This window comes from Notolabrus celidotus, chromosome 8, assembly GCF_009762535.1.
Source record: "Notolabrus celidotus isolate fNotCel1 chromosome 8, fNotCel1.pri, whole genome shotgun sequence".
Classification (NCBI taxonomy): Eukaryota; Metazoa; Chordata; class Actinopteri; order Labriformes; family Labridae; genus Notolabrus; species Notolabrus celidotus.
The window spans coordinates 10,489,882-10,510,397 of NC_048279.1; the positions used below are offsets into that span (position 1 = coordinate 10,489,882).

General features: G+C 40.4%; 1 protein-coding gene across 1 annotated transcript; it reads left to right on the forward strand.

Moving 5' to 3' along the window:
• The first annotated feature begins 185 nt into the window (after window positions 1-185).
• Window positions 186-18,976, forward strand: micu3b (mitochondrial calcium uptake family, member 3b). Its single transcript, XM_034689169.1, is given in 18 exon segments — window positions 186-567; window positions 2,711-2,858; window positions 4,990-5,021; window positions 5,188-5,266; window positions 8,091-8,138; window positions 8,241-8,273; window positions 8,276-8,322; window positions 8,426-8,444; window positions 8,447-8,496; window positions 10,148-10,189; window positions 11,951-12,046; window positions 12,600-12,688; window positions 12,870-12,997; window positions 13,000-13,040; window positions 14,473-14,581; window positions 14,923-15,080; window positions 15,726-15,785; window positions 18,444-18,976. Coding segments are annotated over 17 exon segments (1,443 nt in total). The 5' UTR covers window positions 186-303; the 3' UTR covers window positions 18,444-18,976.
• The last annotated feature ends 1,540 nt before the right edge of the window (window positions 18,977-20,516 follow it).

Below are 20,516 nucleotides of genomic sequence, written 5' to 3' on the forward strand. Positions count from 1 at the left end.
GAGTGAGGGGTGATATTGGTCTGTTGGCTTACATTGAACACATATGATTCATATTAATTAATTAAACTCAAAATATATTAACTTGTGTCCAACTAAAGAGAGATAACACATATTTCAACATATGTTTATTTGTTTATATACCACTTTACACGTTTCCCTCACTCTCATGAAACGGTCGCCCTTTAATCCCACAGCTCCTTGAAATACCCACGGCATTTCTCGCGAGCTCAGAGCAGCAGGCAGGTCGCGCAGCTCTTCTCAGTGCTGTGTTATCTTGTTACGACACTTCAGAGTAAAACAGCTATGGCTGCCCTGCGTAGACTTATTCCTTCACTTGCCAACAGCTCCAGAACAGGCGCCTTTACGGTGCAGAAACAGCAAACATCCTCTACGGGGAGAAAAACGCTGAGAGTATTCGCAGCCGGTGCGTGTGTCACCGCCGCAGCCGGAGCCGCTTATTACTGCCTCTCGTTTGACGGTAGAAACTCCGGGCTGAAGAGCCTGAAGAGCCATGTCGAGGCTCGACTCTTTCATCTGGCGCTGCCATCAGTTTCTGCCACTGGAAAGGTACAGTGTGACGTTTGGGCTCTACTTTTATTGTATTTTATTTAGAGTGCTTTCATTTAAAATCTGGTTAATTTGGACGTTATTGTATTAACTAGACTTTAGAATGTCCGAGATAAATGATAAATAGCCCACATCATATCATATATGTGAGACTCCAGAAACGTCGATGTGTCGTCATGAGGAGCTATCCCCGACCTTTGGTGCTGAAATAGCTGAATGGTCGAAGTGTTTTCAAGGGTCACGTGATCAAGTTGCCATAACTGACTGCTCTTCCGCTTTCAGTCACACAGTGTTCCCTCTAATGAACACAGAACAGTCCAAGTACACATAATAACATAATACTGTCTTCATGTTAATGAAGGGGGCGTCCAATGACTGACAGCTGTGGAAAGCCTTTATTAGAATAAGTATTTATTGGAATCATATATTTGCTGTATTATTTTACATACATGATCAAAGCCAATATTGTTGTGTTCATATGCAGTGATGTTAGGTCTACAGAGGTGGACAATAAATCCCCCCAAAATATTGACTGTTTCTGAATGTTATAATGCCTCAAGATGTCTTATTTCTTCATTCAGTAATTAATTATCACTACAGTATATCATTTGCTTTTTTGTTGTTGAAGACTTTGTAGATGGAAAAATGCCCAGCACGCCACTCACTTCTGATGCCAGAGGAAAAAGGCAGTATTGCTGAAGGAGACTTTTAGAATTCAGAGCAACTTATTTTGTGACCGGTGCCACATTTAAAGAGAGTTTATATAAAAAAATCTAGTTTATACTTATCTGATTAATTTTACAGAGATCAATATATTTCAGATAGCCTATGTTCTTCAGAAATGTGTCATCCAATGTATCTATTTTGACAGTGCTGATAACATTAATAATTCAATTCTTGATCAATCATTTCAGCTCAAATTGAAAGCCTCCTTTTTCAGTGTCGAGTTTTTCAGGCTGTGACCAAGCAGCAACCTCCGTTCTAAAAATATGAGTCCGATGCGGAAGTGCTAAAAACTGCAGTTCATCGAGGATCCGCTTGAGGCTGGCTCTGGAAGTACCGGAAACCACATACACACCAGTTTAAAAAAGACGATCTTAACAGCAGAAATAAACATGTTTACAGCCTGGTACAAAAAAACAAGTTTAGTCTGGATGGCTCATTTCTCGATCGGCACACACTGTACAGGGGGGTGAACTTTTTTCAAATGCAGCAATTTCGAAGATATTGAGATTGCGAGTCTTCCAATGAGAGGCACAGCTGACTTGATTGACAGGCAGGAACACTGTAGCTGTTGGTTAGGAGGCTCAAAGCCCGCCTCTTTGCGTCACAATCGCTCGACAGCAGCAATATGGCCGCTGACGACGATTGGCCTCAAAACAGCGCTTCAGAAACAGATGGGTGACGTCACAGATACTACGTCCATATTTTATACAGTCTATGGCTGTGACACAGTTACTTTACTTGAAGACAGTATGGCCACATTAGCCTGACCCTACCAGCACTCCAGCAGGCAGGCACTCTCTTTCAGACATGTGCCAACATTGTTGACAGGATTTTCATAGATCACAGGGGGTATAAACACACATGTAAACCATGTAAATGAGGTCTTGTTCGCCCACCTCTCCCTACAGAAGATTCCTTGTTCCATATCTGCTGGTAGGAGGGAAGAAACCTTGACTGGTGTCCACAGGCGGCAGGAATCCAGGGACACAGGAAACTGGACACTGGGACTTGGCGGAGGGGCTGACACTTGATGAGAGGTGGGGGTGGTTAGAGGGGGTTTAATGGTTAAGCAGAGGGGGGCACACATTCCCTTGGTGTTTACTCTGTGCCCAGTAGACCTGGCACTTTGCCACCTGACAGAGAGATCCACTCTGTCTTCACCAACCCAGTCTTCTGATCTGGCTCAGTTTGAACAGTTGTAGGGACATTATCTGGTGTACAGGGATGAAAAATAAGTTTGACATAACATGAGCCTCATTACTGAATTAAAGCATGGGCCTCTTTGTTGTTCCATGTAGGTGAAGCTATTCGTGACAACATCTTCTGCAGATTCCACAAAAAGCATCTTACGGACAGTATTATTGTCACATTGGTATGATAAACTATGCTTTATTATTGTATGTATGTGTTTTTACAGGCCAGAAACTATGGCCTGGATGATGGAGATGTGTACATGTCGTCCTACGAGAACAGATTCCGTCTGTTTAGTTCAGTGGAGTGTGAGGGCCAGCTCTACATGACGCCTATAAACTTCATTGAATCCATCTCTTTGAATGAACCGAAGGGTGAGTGCTCTCATACCCCACTTCCTTCCTATAACTCTAAACATCCTCTGCAGGAAAAACATTTAAGCTAATTTTTTAAACATTGGAGTTCAAACTGTCTCTGGTCAAATCAACCACATGGCAGACATCAACACTTCTGCTTTGGCTTCAATTCTCGGGGCTGGAGGTTGCCGCTTGGTTCTGACATAAACAAAGACATATAACTGTAGGCTTGTTTTTTGAATAGATTTAAAAATGACTCAATAAATCCTGAAATATTATTACTTTCGTCACCCCCCTGGTGTTTCTATATCTTATGAGAGGAAACATCAACACAGACTTGGCTTACCTTCTTTTTTCAATCAACTACTATTTGACTGTTTTTGAACATTACTATTACCACTTGAATGGACACCAGCAGATCTTAACAAACTGTTACTCCAGTGTGGATTCACACCTTTGATAAACATTTAATCTTAAACTAAGTCCAGTTAAGAAGTCCTGTTTATGCATTTCTTTAAAAAATGAGTCCACAAGAGCTCCTCTTTAAATTGAAGCGAGCCCCACTTGGTGCATGCTGACTATGTGCTTGTAAACTGTGCATAAGTTGTAGCAGTGTGAACTTGATGATGAATGATTTTCAGTTCTTCAAACTCTACCCAACAGCTCGTCTACCATGAGAGAGAATTATCTCTGGCATACAGACTCTTTGGCACAGGAGAAGCCCTATACATAAGAAATACAAAATGTTTCGTATATGATTTGTGCTGCTTAATATGTTTTTTTTAAGAGAAGGTTTGTCCTGTCTTTCCATATGAGGACCTAAAGTGTGTTGCACTGCAGATGCTCCTCTGCCTCTTTACTCTTTGCTCTTTGCAGTACTCTGAAGAAAACCGCTTCATTCATCAGCAGCCATTTGCTTAATTACTCTTCCATCAAGTAATCAGATAAATCTCTGCTCCTGCATCCCCCCATTACTCGGGATTAAAGTAAAAAAGGTCCTGGTGTTATTTCCTGGAACATCACTTGTTGCTGTGAAGTGTCATCAGACAATAAGCTGTGGCTTGAACAGTTTCAGTCATAACACCTGCATAAAGATAGACATCTTTACCAGCAACCCCACTTTTATGGCTCATTTATGTGGCAACAAACTTGCACGGAGCAAGAAGAGACCAAACAACTTGTTAGCATGTTAGTCATAAATGTAATGATAAGAGAGGAGTACCTGCATTGATTATGATGTCAGGTGTGTGATCTGTTGTAATGTTTTGGACGTGGCTTCACTTCTAATAAGAAACTCAAAACCCATCTGTTTAAACTGGCTTATTCCATCTGACCACAACTTCACTGTCCATTCACTTAAAACTTTTTAAATTGTGTTATTCACTGTTTGCTACTTAAACTCTGTTTGTTTTTAATGTTGTAAGGTGACCTTGAGTGCCAAGAAAGGCGCCTATAAATAAAATGCATTATTATTATTATTATTAAGGAGGGAAAGAGGAACAATGACATGTGTTATACATCTCATTGATCTCTGGTTGCTAATGGGTAATGTGTTGAAGCATGCTGATGGTTTTTTTGAAGCTGTAAAAGGTAATTTTTTTTTTTGCTATTCCAGATATTTGGGAGGCCTTAAATATGACCAATATGAATCACTGGTATTTCAGAGACAGCACAAGAGGCAGCTGTTATGGTCATTTGAGTGTGAACCAAAACTTTAAGTGCTGTCATGTAAATTATTCATATCAGATCCATAAGCTTTATGAAACATTAATAGCAAGCTTAAAAATTCCGGCTTGCTTTGGAGGACAATATCTAACTTTATCTCTGCGTGCTCACTCAGACACCTCACAAGCCATGAGATTGCAATTATAGCACCTGGCTTTGAAATGTGTCAGTGGAGGGTTATTATCACTGTTATCAATGTGATTTCCTGATGAGTTTTTTTCTTTTTTACAACGCCTTCACCTTATCTTCTGCTTTATTGACCACTGGAATGCACCCGCAGAGACAAATAGCTCGTGTTTCTGTACACTAAAACACCCGTTTTCACTTTTGATTCCTGCTTCTGGAATCCTTTAAAGAATTCAGCGTTAAATCATATTAAATTAAACATGTTTCCTGCAGTTACTGTGAACCTTCTTTTGTTCAGGTAGAAGAGCGTGGAAGACTCTCACAAAAAAGGTAAGTTGTTCACTCATCAGTGCACTTGTTTCTGTTTAATGTGATCTCCTCTTCATCTGTGTAAAACCTCTGTACTTACTGTAATGCCAACAAACATTGCATTAACGTGGGATTACAGGGACTTGAAACTGAGTAATGGATTTGGGATTGGCTTCTGTTCTCTCAGGAGTTAGACAAGATGCTGGCTGATACCCCGCCTGTTTGGAAAGGATCTTCTAATTTGTTTAGAAACCTCCGTGAACGAGGTGAGTTACTCTCTTCACAGTGCCAGAGCTTTACCCATAAAGCCACAGAATCAAAGTAATTCCCTTTATGCTTTTATTTGTTTAAGGCCTTCAGTGTTTTCTCCAGAGCTTGCTCTGTTGTGTGTATAAACCTCCCCAGCCTACAACAGCCAGTGTGTTGTAAATCCTATCTTATCTTTCCATCAGTCTGGTAACTTTTTGCAGAGTTATTCTCAAGTAACCTTTGCAGGTGGAATGGTCCATTGATAATACACAGAATGATCCTTCATGCTTTCATGGAGAAAATAAGCAGATTGTGCTCTCTGTAAACTCAGGGGAAGAAATAAGGAATTGTTTTTTCCTTGGGAAAAACTTTATCAATTTTTTTTATTGTTTGCTGATGTGGAGCCAAGAATATTTGTTTTCGTGTTTTGTAAAACAATGAAAATACTTATTAAGTTACTTTGAAGAACAGAACAGCCTCTCAGTCTTCCCTAAATGTGATTATAATTTTTTATTTTTCTGAAAATGTTTTGGAAACTAGAAATTATGCTTCACTTAAAAAATGAAGATATGAAAAGTCAATTGAGAGACAACATGGCTCAGAGGAAGTGTTTGGGATCAGCGGTCAGTGGGAGAAAGTTCTTCCTACAGAAAATGAAAGATTGATTCTTACTCCACATGTATGTCTCTACTCCTGTGGAACATACACTGAGCAATAACAATTTTTGAGCTGTAACAATATGTTTGAGGTCAGTTATTTCATTTTTTATTATCATATTATTTATATATTTGTTTTTTAAGTTATATTTTTGGGCTTTTACATCTTTATTGAACGAGGAGAGGAAAGTGGATCATGTAGGAAACTGGGAGAGAGTGGGGGAATGACATCTGGGAAAGGGCTGCAGTGCTGGAATCGAACCTGGGCTGCCTGCTATATGGGCGCACAACTTAACCATTTGGCTAAATCCACGGCCATTATTATATATTTAGTCCCCCTGAAGGTGAGGGCGTCTGAATATCCTTTTCTGTATGTGATCATTTACTGATTTCTACATCTCAAAGACATCTTCCTGGGCCCTAGATAGCTGAAAAGTTGGTTGACTGGGTAACTTTAGTTTGGCATTTACATGACAAATTAATTAATTTATCAAAATGATCAGTTGTATCAGTTTGATCAGTAATGAAAATAAAAGTGAGTAAAAGCTCTGATATCTTGAGTGTTGTGACAGGGAGGCAGTAGGAATTTGATTGAAGTCTTACAGTCTTCACAGCTCAGTCTTCTCAGTCTCATAAACACATTGAAACATGTGAGAGAAATACTCTCTCTGTTTGAAAATCTCATTTTACTCAGTGTGGCTACTAAAATAGTTTCATTATTTACCGGCAAATCTCAAGACACTGAGAATTAGAGTCAGAGAAGATATTTTGCATGTCCCACCTGGGCCTGCACACTCCCGCTCAGTGGGTCATACGAGCCAGTGGAGCATCAAGATCTCACTGTTCTGCTCTCTCGTCTGTTGCTTTAGCTAAGTGCCAATGCTGGGATTTGGGGCTTTTAATCCTGCTGTTAAACGTTGCAGCTTTGTCAGGGAAAAAAAGACTGGATTGATCTGTGAACAAAGCATTGCTTTGGAGAATGAGGGAGCTGTTTGAACCCAGCTATGTCGAGACTTGTCCCACTGGCCACCCCCTGATCACCACGGACATTATGAAGCCTAAGAATGGCATTGGATTACATCTCTGGGACTGCCACTCTGTATGAAGTGTTTCTGAGGAATTCTTTGTATTGTCTAACAACATCTACTTGAGCTCAGAGGCTCAGAGGGAGGAGGGGTTGTCTCCCTTCAGGAGTAAAGGTGTGTGGTATTGGTGAAACATGGCTGGAATCTTAAAAGTATTTTCTTCTCTCACTCTTCAACCCGTTTAAGCTTTAAAGGCTTTGAAGCTAGAGATCTGTGTCGTTATAGGGCTGTACCTGCCAAACAAAGACAGCTGGGGAGAGGAGATGGGGCTCTTAGTCATGGGGATTTTTTGATGAGCTTTGTGCAATGGCACACATCAAAAATTCAACTTTTACAGCACAGTTTGACGTCTTTTTTGTGACCCATTTCACTTTGTATCACCTGCAGCATTTTTTACAGCAAAGAGAGGAAAGCAGAAGCAGAGTAAAGATGACACTTTTTCAATTCTGTTTCTTTTATTGAGTTTTCCTCTTTCTGGAAGTATCTTCATAAACAAACTCAGAACCTGAAGTATTTTCCCATAACACAAGAGCAGTCACCCAGAACTATCTACGCCCGATTCTCTATCTTCCCGAGCAAACAAAAGCTTGGGAATGCTTTCAGAGTCAGAGGGGAGAAGCCTCCTGAGTTGGCTGAGATGTCTCCTGACACTTACTCTTCCCTTCTCTGTGTCACACAACAAAGGGAGCTGAAGGACGCAACACAAAACCTGAATCGCCCATTCTCAATCAGTGACAGATCACTTGAGAATGAATTACACCTTGTTACCCAAACACGATCAGAAGCTGTAGGCCTTAAATTTGTTTGGGTTTGTGTCCAGATAGGTCAGCTCTGTTGTAAAGCCTTTGTTTGTGTGAGGGGAACACCAAGCATGAAGTAAAAGGCACCTTCTAAGATGTTATCAGTGAGCAGGAGAAGATTACTCTTGTCTGAGGGCGTGCAGTGTTTCCTTTGACGGCTTCTTCATTTTGGACGCCTGACTTTGAATATCTGTGAACATCTTCAGCTTACCGGTTGATGCTATTTGATGCTCTTTGTCTGGAAAAGGGAACATTTTGGTTTTTGTTCCTCAGTTTGACAAATCTTTCTCTTTATTCCAGGTGTCATTAGTTACACAGAGTACCTCTTCCTACTCTGCATTTTAACCAGTGAGTATAAAAGGGATCTTAGTAAAGAGCTGAATAAACTTGATTAAAATGATTCACAGACTTAAAGTCCTCAATCCATAGTGATCACTTGTTTTATTTCAGAGCCTCATGCAGGTTTCAGGATTGCTTTCAACATGTTGATGCAGATGGAAATGAAATGGTGGACAAACGGGAGTTTTTGGTGGTATGAGCTTATTTTTAACAATCATATAAGACATTATAGATACAAGAGGCATTTTTTTTTCAACATGATTAATCTGCATAATTACTTTTCATCTTATCCCCAGTTGGAAGAAATTTTCCGTAAGAAAAGGACAAAAAAGAAGTTGCTGATGACATGCAAAGACTTGACCAGCAGGTACAGATGAATGCCTTATTGCCTTTTTATTTTTTAAACCAATAAAATAGGTATCAGTCCAGTGGGAGGAGCTTTCAAATGCCAAATAACTGCTGTTAAAGCTGCTGACAGTAGAATAAATTACGAATGATATAAAGTTTTTGCAGATCATAACCGACAGATAGTTATCAGGAGATCAGGTCTGCTGAGTCAGTGAGCTCTTTTAAATCCTTTCTTAAAACATACTTTTATAGCAGAGCCTTCTGAGATTTGATCAGAATTCTATTTTATTTTATTTTATTTTAACTGTCTCAAGAAATATATTTTAAAAGAATTGTATTCCTTTAGAGTTCTTTTAGGAGAATGCTATGTCTTTTAAAATATGTTTTATTTCTTTATCTTGACTTGTGTGTTTTTATTAACTGCCTGCTTTATTTTGCTTCCCATGTGAGGTACTTTTTAACTTGGTTTTGAAAAGTGCTCTACAAATAAAATTATTATTATTATACATTTTTATTATCACAGACTTCGAAGTCCCCTCAATTTCAGTTTATAAGCGTCTGCAGCTCATTGTTTAAGTCGAGCCAAGTTTCTTACTTTGTGGCTCAGTAGTTAAAGCTCCTTTGAGGAACTTTTGGTGCCCCCTGTGATAGGACAGCTGAAGAGGGACAGGAAACATAATGAGTAGAGAGAGGGGGAGACATGCAGCAAATAGTTGTGGCCGGGAGTCAAACTGGCGACCTCTGTGACAGGGACTATAGCCTCTATATATGGGACGCTTAGACCGCTAAGCCACCAGCGCCCGAAAGATGTTTTTCGCCCCCCAAATTAGATATTCACAGTAAAATGTATCATTCATCAGGAATCTGCTGTGGAAAATGTTAAAAAAAAAGAGTGAAATTAATTTATTATAGTGTGCTTTAACTCACTTTGCCTGACACCTACCCTGCAGTCATGAGCATTAAAACTTACTTTGTAAAAATGATACATCTAGTGGCTGATGACCTGGTTTTCTTTTGTTGGTCACTTATGTTTTTTTCCCTCACAGGAGCTTTAACTTAAGGTGTTGAACAGGAATGATTTTTAGACGGTTGTAATTGAAATTCACTGCCTGTCTGTCCTTGCATCTGGAGCAAGTTTGATGAAAACAATGAAGTTTCATGTCATCCGAAACAATGAGCTGAATGACGCTACAAGCTTGTTAGAGGTTTTTGTTGCAACACTTGTGTTCTTAGAGAGCTCCCAGGCTGCAAAGAGGTGAATGTGGTCATACAGGGTAAAACATGCCTGAGTCTTTCATCTTTGTAGGGCTGTCTTATGCCACATGCAGGTGGATGTAAACATGCAAAGCTGAATATGACGATAAGAGCAACTCTTTGAGGTCTTATCGTGCAAACACAACATGGAGGAGCTTATTTCACTGGGACAAAAGTTTGTGTCTCAGGACAGTCTTGAATGAATCTGAAGCCCCTATAACCATCAAAAAGATCATTAGAATGAGCACTCCAGATCTTGAAACAAAATGATCCTTTGCAAGAAGACGAAGATAATGATGAAGACTCTGGCTTCATTCACTTTGCTCCATAAAAATCTAACTTTAAACCATCATCCTGTTCTCAAACTCTAGTGCATTATAGGTGATTCTTCTTTTTCTGCCTTTTTTGTGTTTCAGAGCCTGCAGCTGTACGGTGGTCACAAATCCCAGACACACAGTGTATGTATTGTTCTCCTGTCTGAAGGGAAATGGACTGTTCTGCTAGGTGCATGTATTTCTGGCATGCACTCCTCTTAGTATGAAATATTTTTGCAAAGTGTGTTAAAACAGAAAACACGTGTCTGAGGGGCTGATTCCACACATAGTTGTGTCTGTTAACTCAGAATAACCTTATTCACAGCCATTAGAATTCAAATACATCAACCTGTGTTTTAGTGTTATCACTGTGTATGTGTGTGTGTGTGTGGTAGTGCAGGGAGTGCAGTGCAGATGATTTATGTACTTGCCTTGTGTCAGTGTTGGGAAAGGAACTCTACTTCAAGACGCTCTTACCTGCAGACTGACAGCACCCAGACCCCCATGTTTTATTTTTACAGTTTGTTGAGGAGCGGTATTTGGGCTCAGGTTACCTTTTGTGATGGGTTTGACCATGAAGATGCCTTCAGAGAGGAGAGCAGCACAGAGAAAAGCTCTCAACACACATGTAGGAGCGTCTACAGCTAACAGGGGACAGATCTTCTCAGAACACTGTTTGAAGACTCTACCTCTGGGTGTGCTTTTTTGTTTGATTTCTCCTGCCAACTTGTAAGTATCTTTCAGGCAAGGAGTTCAAAAGTCCAACTTTATAAAAACATGTAACAGGCATGTCTCCAGTGCTGTGGTTGGGCTTTCCCCAGCATATTCTAATTACAAGAATATCAGGATCTTTTTATGGGATAAGATGGGAACAGCGCTACACATTAAAGAGTTTTTCCGTAATTAGCGGTGGGATCAAGTCGTAAATCTTCTCATGGCGAAAAGCGATGAGGCGCGGAAGAAGAGCTGCCTTATCAGCTGTCTCACTTTTCCCCCCAGGCTTATGAGGTGAAAAAAAAAAAAGATAAATAAATATTAGGAAATGAAGCAAGCTATGCTTACATCGGCATCTTGTTTGTTGTATTCTGATGTTACTTTTTAATGATGACTTGAGAGAAAAGGAAACAGGATTTATTTAATCACATGGAGGTAGAAAAGCAAGTGTTTCCAAACTACTCAAGAGGTGTTTCCTGTGAGCTTTACATGACACCAACTATAAGAAAACAGTTTTTGACTTTAGTGTTTTAGTGAGAGAGAGCATTCCCCAAAACAGGAACTCATCAAGAAGGAAGAGCCTCTTTGTTGTAGATTGTTGTCATTCATTTAAAGAATTTCTGTTCTGCTTGGAGTATAAGTGATATCTGCACCATCTTCTTTTATTTCTCCATCTTAAACCTCAGACAAAGAACCAGATTGAAAACGCATCTGAACCTTTTACTCCACGGTAGATGAAAGGTGTCTGATAACCTACGTTAAGCCCACAGAGTAGCATCAAATGATGATGTATTGGGCGGGTTGAGTTACATGTTAACCTGGCATGAATCACCCCACAGGTCTCACGCCCTGCATGCTTTGGACATGTGTTAGCTGTGTTGGATCAATGTTGTGCCAAGAGGCTGCATGCATGGCTGCAGAGCAGGCTCACGCCAGGGCTGATGGGCCTCTCCGACACACCGTGACAGTCTCAGTCAGTTTCTGCTTCTTTAACTTATCTTCCATTTCTATCTTTGTATCTGACTGTTTTATCCTTCCAAGTCTAGTGCCCCACATAACTGAATTCCACCTTTTTTCTAGTTGGGGCATCTCTTCCCTTTTGCATTTTCACTGTGCATTGTTTTTGGTATCACACTAACGTGTCAGATGCATTTTGTTTTTCTAACAACTGTGCTTCACCTGCTGCTACAGGTTCTTAAAAAAGACAGTCAGCATGTGGAGGCCCGGGGCATGTGGGATGTTCTCAGACGTGGCTCGAGTCAAGTTCTGTTTTCTGATCTCACTGAGGTAGCCATGCCATCACTAAAGTGCTTTTTCATTATTTTGTTTGTACAGTAGTGCTACCACTGTCCGACACTTTTAATGGTCTCAATATTTTAGCTACAAAGTGAAACCAGTTCTCAGAGGGAGCTCCTTCAATATTTCCCCTGTAGCATGTCTAATGGATCTGCATTGCATGAGATTGTATCGTGCACATCAGTGAAATGCTAACCCTGTTTGGTTCCAGGCTTGGTGAAAAGAATTAACCATTAACTCTGAGTAATTATTCAATAGCAGAATCTGGGTACGGCTATTAACTGGTATCTTTGCTTAAAGCTTGACAGTAGTTAAATATATGTCAGTGTTAATGTTTACCTGTTGTAACCATGATGCACTTGTTTGTATGAAACAGCTCAGACTGAGATGTGGTGCAGATTTACTCAGTGTTTGGCTGAATCATTGCTGTGATGAGATGTGCAGTCTGTGTTGCTCTGTGTATTTAACCATATGGATTGTGTCACACCTGAGGTGTATCATTGCTGTGCGGACTCATAACACTGTCACTCTTCTCCTTTAATAGCATGTGAATGAAAAATCAGAGACAACACTGCTGGTGCATTTCTTTGGGAAAAAAGGCAAAGCCGAGTTGAAATTTGAAGATTTTTACCAGTGAGTAAAGAACCTTCTGACAAAATGATTATCTCAGCTTGTTATAAGCTCATAAATCATTTTCATACTACACTGACCCTTCAACAGCTCAACGCTCAGAGTTTTAAGTGTTTCTTTGTGCACGTGAGGTGCTGGTGGTGGCATCTCCCGTCATCAGCTGACTTTCATCTCGCTCCTTCAGGTTCATGGACAATCTGCAGACAGAGATGCTCGAGATAGAGTTCCTCTCTTACTCCAAGGGACTGCCGACCATCAGCGAGGAGGACTTTGCTCGGATTCTCCTTCGCTACACCAACGTGGATGATGTCAGCGGTATTTGGAGAATGTGCGCCACAGCATACCAGATGAGAAGGTGTGTTAGTTTTTCTCTTCATTCTGTCTTCATATGTCATCTTTGGGAGTTACCACTCCTCATCCTCGAGTGCATTGTAGACTATACAACAGTGAAGCCTTTCTTTATGATGTAATCCCAGAAATATCAACAACCAGAGCCTTAAAAGTGCAGGAGAGATTAATCTCCTTCTATGTAGTAAGGAATTATTCGGTCACAATATTATATTGAGGTTAGTTTCTACGAACCTCTTGGGAAAGATAGAGCCCTCAAACTTCTTTACACACCTGTGCATCAACATGCTAAAAACTGAGTAGTCTTGTTCCTCTCTATTGAACACTTTTTAAAAGATTGAAAGGAATACATAAAAGATGTGAAAGGTTTTGTCTTTTTTTTTGTCTGTTCAGTGAGAAGACAGGTATCGATCATTCTTGTGTTCATTTTAAACTGAACTCTAGCTTGGCATTAAGACCCAGGAGATACATTAATCCCAGCTCTGTTTTAAAAACATGCCTCAAACAACTCTGAAGTGACACAAGTAGTTTAACTGTTGTCAATCTATCCCTTTAAATAACTTAATTAGCTTTTTCTGTGCTTCACACAGTTTGAGTATAAGAGTATAATAGCACACATCTAATGACCATTCTTCCTGAAAAGTTTTGTTTATTTTTTTTGTGCTGTAATGAAAGCGACTCTGTGCCGTTGTGATCTCTGTGAGTAAGCTGCTGAGTGAGGCATCCTCAACTTAGCTTTATTTTGTTTTTCCTCTTTGCACACTGACCTGCAGCTCAGCCACCTTGAGTAGCCTGTTGCTAGATCTCCATTGATTATCAAGTGGGTCTCATGGTTGGGCAAAGAGATATTTTATGGCCCTCACCTTGTTAGAACAGCAAAGTGTCACAGATTAGTCATTACTCCATTTGTTAGCCTGTGTGTGTTGCCTGTGTGGTGGGGCCCCGGGGAGAGAGGGAGCTAGTAGCTGTGAGATGGTTGAGTGGAGATCAATAGGCTCAGTGTTTGAGTCATCAACCGAGGCAGAGATGTTTTGGGATTCATCACTTTTGTTGTTTTTGTTTATTTAAGTATCAGGTTAATCTGCCTTAGAAAAATCTGCAAACGGCCTGACCTCTTCCCAAAAGCTGCAATCCTCCCCCCGCTGCTGACAGCTCAGCGTGTCCATACTGCACAGGGAAAATCCAGCAATGTATACTTTGTCTGTTTGGGTGTGTTATCTATCTGATGGCTTCAAGGTCCCACACACACTAAAGGAGACCCTGCAGGATGAAAGACAAGCAGATTATGTGCTGTGTGAATTGTAGCACTATCCTCTGCCGGAGTGTTGACACATGCAGCACTTTGCTTTATGCGGCACTATAATTTCTTATGTTGTATTTCACAAGCTTTATCTTTCATAAATACCAAGCATGGCTCGATCATTCTTATCTCTTTGCAGGGAATCACATTTGAGGAGTTCAGGTCCTTCTTCCAGTTCCTGAACAACCTGGAGGATTTTACCATCGCCATGCAGATGTACAACTTTGCTAACCGATCCGTTGGCCAAGGTGAGGTCTCACAGATCAATCCGTGTTTTACTATGTTTCCTTCTTAAGATGAATCACTGTTCTCAATATGAACTATACAAATCAGAATATGTTTTCAGGAAAACATCCAAACTGGATTTATTACACATTGTATGTACTAAAACAATCAAGGGAAATTTGAGATTTTCATGTTTCCAGTTTACTTAAATTGCATTTTAAATGGACCTCAAAATACAAATTGATATCACAGACGCAACATTTTTCACCTTCAAAGTCTGATTCGATGTGTGTATCTTACTCAATGCTCAGATTAAGGACCTCTCACTACGCTTCTCACCTTATCACCTGTTCTTCTCTCTCAGAGGAGTTCACCCGCGCCGTCTACGTGGCCACGAGCATCAAGCTGACCCAACACTTGGTCAACACAGTCTTCAAGATCTTCGATGAGGACCACGATGATAAACTCAGCCACAAAGAGTTCATCGGCGTCATGAAGGACCGGCTGCACCGCGGTGGGGGGGTAAGACAGCAGTGATCATTTAGATGCCGTCTATCACTTTGATACTGCTGGAGGTAACAGAGGGGACTTGCCCACCTGGCTCACTCTGCGTCCCTCTTGTTAGTGTGGCTGTGCAGCTTCTTACAGGATAGATACAAAGAGGTGTCATGTCTGAACTCCACAGCAGCACTGGCTGATATTATTTTCAGCTACTTCTCTTGGTGGTAATTTTTTGATACATGACACATAGATGTTAGGTCAACAGAGATCTAATATGAAGGACTGAAAGTGAAAATATGGGTTGCTAAGCCAGGGATACTTGCTTATTGTCAAACAGAGTACGAATAAGCATCTTCTATAAGCATCACAACACACACACACACACACACACACACACACACACACACACACACACACACACACACACACACACACACACCACACGCACAAACAGTTTCCTCTTTGATTACAACTTGTTGTCAGTAGTAATCCTGTCTTTCTAAAAGAAGATGTGTGCTTCATCTCCTCTAACCCATAATGTCTATATCTCACCTCTGAGGTGAAGCTTGTGATTGTGCAATAATACTGCCATCTAGCGGACACCATGAGCAGTCTTCTTCATAGTATTTCCCTCTCTCACCTTCACTCACTTTCTCTCACTCGCAGGGCGAGGAGAAGTTCACCTCTTTTAAATCCTGCATGAAGAAGGAGCTGGCATCCAAATAGGTAACTCTTCTCTCAGTCTGTCTGTCCTCTCTGTTAAATGTGGGAGGAGCAGTGAAACATTCACAGTCAGTCTTCTTCAGGTTAACTGTCCCAGTTTACAGACTCTTTTCACATGTGTTCTGAGGCCCACACTCTGCTCGCCTGAAGCATTGAGTTACACTGTAATATTAACGCCTGATCAACTGCCACCGGATACCAGCTTTAGTCTGCATACATGAGCAGCGAGCAGTGCAGTTCAAAGCCATATAAATGTTTCAAAGGCAGCACACCTCCAGGGAGAGGGCTTAATCATTTTCCTCAATAAATCTAAGCTCAGGACTTGATCTGTGTATTCTTGCAAAAAGATCCTGTGGAGGGAAAGTGTTTTTATTTGAAGGAAAAAATCCATTTGGCATCATAATTGTGAGAATTTGATCTGGATGAAAGTGCTTTGATCGTTCTTGATTGTGTTAATATTTCATTTTTAAACCTGGAAGGTGTAAACAGGAAAGTGTGGAGACAGGTGCCACTCTTATCTTTTATTAAACTTGTTCATTTCATCCTTCCTAACAAAAGTGTTAAAGCTTTAAAGTTGTGGTATCACTGTAGATATGACAGCTTATTTACCAAATTTAAAATCCTCATCAAAAGTCATATTGACCAACCTCTGTGCTGCAAAACACAATCATTATTAAAAGAATCAAAGTCTGTGGATATTTGGGAGAGTATGTCCTAACTGCTTCCACACTCATGATCAGTAGGGGTGTAAATCTCTCTCACAGGACGAATCGATCTGATTGAACCTTGATGGCTACCATCCGATTAAAGGATGATTTACTGAAATAAAAAATTATTCAATGTGAATTGATTTGGTTCGTTTCAAAGCAAATCGATGATTAAATCCCAAATCGTTTTTTACTGAAAGCTCCTGTGAGGAACTTTCTGTTTGTGTCAGTTTTGACGCCCACTGTGGACAGAGTGATACCCTTTACCTGCTGCTGATCTCCTGTACCTGTGTAAGATTTGTTTTCTGATAATTTTTTTTTTGTACACTCATCATGAATATTTGCTTTGGAAAAATATAAAAAAGCAGTTTCCCTTCGCTTCACACCTACCCCCAGGCAGCAGTTGCAGGCATTAAAATGACAATATAGAAAGTGTTAATCTTTTTGCTAAAGGTCTTGTTTGCTTTTGTTGGTCATAAAGAGGCCTCACTGTTAATTTCAGTCTTCTCCATAATTAGTTACAATCTCCTCGCAGGAGCTATAATATAACTGAGAACAAAAATAAATGCAATTTGTCCGTCATCAAAAGCACATGTCATTGTGTGAATTACTTCTACAAGAGACAAAAGGCCAGGCTTACTGTACAAACTGTAATGACAATAATTAAAGTGAAGTCTTGATCACACAAATGACACCCAGTTGTCTCATTATGACAAGTAGTGGAGGAGAAAGATGAATATTTGTAATAACTAACAGAAATCTTCTCGACAAATCTGGCTCCATGGACTGAGCTTTTGCTAAGTGGGCCTGTTACTTATTCCAGGCATTAAAACTTAAAGCCAATTTAACAATAAGAGTAGATGGAATCATGGGCTGTATGTCAGAACTCATTGTACCACGTCAGGTAGAAAGCAATGCTGTGTGTTCAAACTGTAACGATGAAAACAATTCAAGACATTGATTTTTCTCCTCTCATAATTTATCTTAGGCGTTGTTGTTATTGACTCTTTCTCTTCATGAGCGAGTTCTTCAACTTTGTTCTTAATTTGATAAACACTTCTGTCACACTTGGTTTGATGCGGTCTGCCTGGTATCTTTTAATAAACCACGTCATAAAGCCATCACTCCAAACATCACAGTAAGGTCGCACACCTTAGTAATAATGGGGTTGTAGATGTCGTTATTATCATTGATTTTGCCGAGTTGTGGTTTCATACTGGGGCCTGCTTGTGCTGCTGTTTGGTAATGCTAAAGTGGTAGCACAGATTTCGTCACAGGGTTTTGTGAGGTGGTCCTGCAGCTGATGTGCATAATCTCTTTACAGTGTACAGACAGACAGAGTTTTGTAAAGTTTCTGTCCTTCATAGTAGTCCATGTGACTTGATTTCTGAGGTGGAGTTAATTGCTTTGCTGATCTCAGATGTATTTTTCATGTGAGACAACTAATGCCACCTGACCGCCCAGCGAAGCTAAAGTTTCTCCTGTGTAAGGTAAAATGTCAACATCAGAATCTCATGAGGTTGAAAATGCTGAGAAAAGTTTACAGAAATATCAGAGGCAAACCTCAGTCAGCTGATTCACAACTTTAAATCTGGGTTTGTCGACCAGTTTGTATGACACTTATACAGATCGGTGTACTTTAATGTTAAGGCCGGTAACAGATTCAGATCAGTGAATCTTTACACCTCTATTGGTTAGTGCAGCCTCTTCTCTATAAGTGCAGAACTGCAGCTGTGCTTGTGCTCCATGACTCTATGACTCTTTGTTGGAGAGGTGTAGGAACCTTTTCTGTCTGTGGTCCAAAGTGTTCTCTCACTGAGCATGATAGAGAAGAAAGGGTTCACTTTAAATCACTAACTTTCAGTCTGTGTATAACTGCAGCACAGTGTTTGTTTACGGTGACAAACTGTCACATTGTGAATGTATTTATCATTTCTCTCTGATTTGTCAACAGGTGACCGTCAATCATCAGCGCATGTCTTACAGACTGAACAAGCTGTGCCTCTCTCTGCTCTCTACAAGGACAGCAACAGAATCTGTTTGTGAGAAGTTTTGGAATAAACAGGATGTGGTCAGCCTAATGAGAAGCTGTTGCAAGTGGTCAAGTAAACAAAAACGACCCACTCTGAACCTAACAAGGAAATCCACTTATCTTACTGATGCAGGGCTCTAAATAAGAATTATTTGTTTGTTTTTGTAAGTGCTTTGGCTTGCTTTGAAAATTACTTAAGTATTTATTTATTCATCCACTTGTAAATATATTTATTAACTTCGGGTTGTGAAAGATCTCTTTATTTATTTATCTAAAAGTCCAGCGTTGTCTCATAACTGCTCTGCTTGTTTCCATTTTAATCTTTATTTTTGTTTTGTCCTGAGCCTGATTGTGTGCAGCGGCAGCATTGCTCACATATTTTGTCCCTCTGGCGGCTCTGCTCTGCAGCCCCCTGCACAGATCAGCTCAGGACACCACCCACCCCCCCACCCCCCCACCCCCCCACCCCCTTTTCCCTCCCTTCTCCCTCCCTTCTCCCAAAGCGCTGCAGCTGAAATCCTCCAGGATTCTTCAGAGCCAGCAGACCTGGACAAACTCTCTCAGTCTGTGGCTTTTTTTTCCACCGTGTAACTACAGGCAGCTAACACTGTTAATCATTTCTTGGCCAGTAAAGACAAGTGCTATTTTCATGCCACTGGCAGGGACGCCCTCTTTATAAATAAATATGCAGAATATTGAAGCCATATGTTTGTGCCACTCTTTGGACACTCAGCTGAAAATGTTTTTATATATTTAAAAGAGTTGCTGCTGCTTCCTGGTACAATATTTGCTTTTGGTGTGGTTCTGTACTGATAAAGGGTGAAGTGAAGATATCACTACACTTCAGTATAAAGCAGGCTCTTTTTTTCAGGCTGCTTCAGCTGTAATTTTAGATGTTTGTTAGTCTACCTCTTGTGGAGTTTGAACCTCTTGCCATTTGTTGTTCTCTTTGAACAGGATTGGACTGTTAGACTGATGTAAGCGCTAAAATGCACATGTAATGATAAGATACAATAAACATAACATGAAACATTTGGAATGCTATCTTTGTATGTGCTGTTTTCCTCTTTCTTACACATACACACACCTACAAACAACCTCATGCTGAGTTATAAATGCTCAGTTCTCAAACAAGTCAGGTGCGAGCAGCTCAGCAGACAAACTGCTCTTATTGTCTGCTCTGTGTAATGGACTGATGGCAGGAGCACATAAGAATAAATTAGCTGCTTTATTCTAAACCTGAAGGCAAATCATTAACAATATTAATCATTGTGAACCTGAGGCTGTGTGTGTGTGCGGCACCCTAATCAGAAGTTTTACCTTTAAATGATTAATTGAGAAGGGTAATGATTTACACTTTTACACTTGAATCCTACACCTCTTGAAGAAAGATCGTGGAGGTGTTGAAAGGGCTCTTGTAAAGACACCTGAAGTGTAAAGAATAGTTTTAGTTACAGGTACATGCTTTTCATAGTTGCGTGTTATATGAAAAGAGATCAAATGGATGTCTTTTTATTGCCTTTCAAATCTACACATAGACGACGCTCAGCCCACAGACATGTCAACTGATCCTCAGGCTCTATGAATTTTGCATCAGCGTGAACAATCAAGTTCATAACTTCAAAAGAATGATCAGCAGAGGCTGGGATCTCATATAACATGTTTGTGCTATATCTCCACAGTACAACCGAAAGACATCTTTGATTGGACCCTCTGTGCAGGATGGATGACCAGATATTTTGAACTCCATATGCCAGGTTTGAAACAGTAACACAAACCCTGGTGACACCATCTTTTACTTACGTCACTGTCTCCTGAGTAGTATCTTTGCGACAAGTAAATCAATCCTGGTGCATTAGTGAAGCATCCCTCAGGAAAGCCCAGGGTCAGCTGTATCATTTTCTGAATAAATGTCTCTGGGTATAAACAAACAGACACCAGAATGCTGATTGATTTCATAACTCACAGCTTAACGTGCCGTCTTTTTGTGAGGAT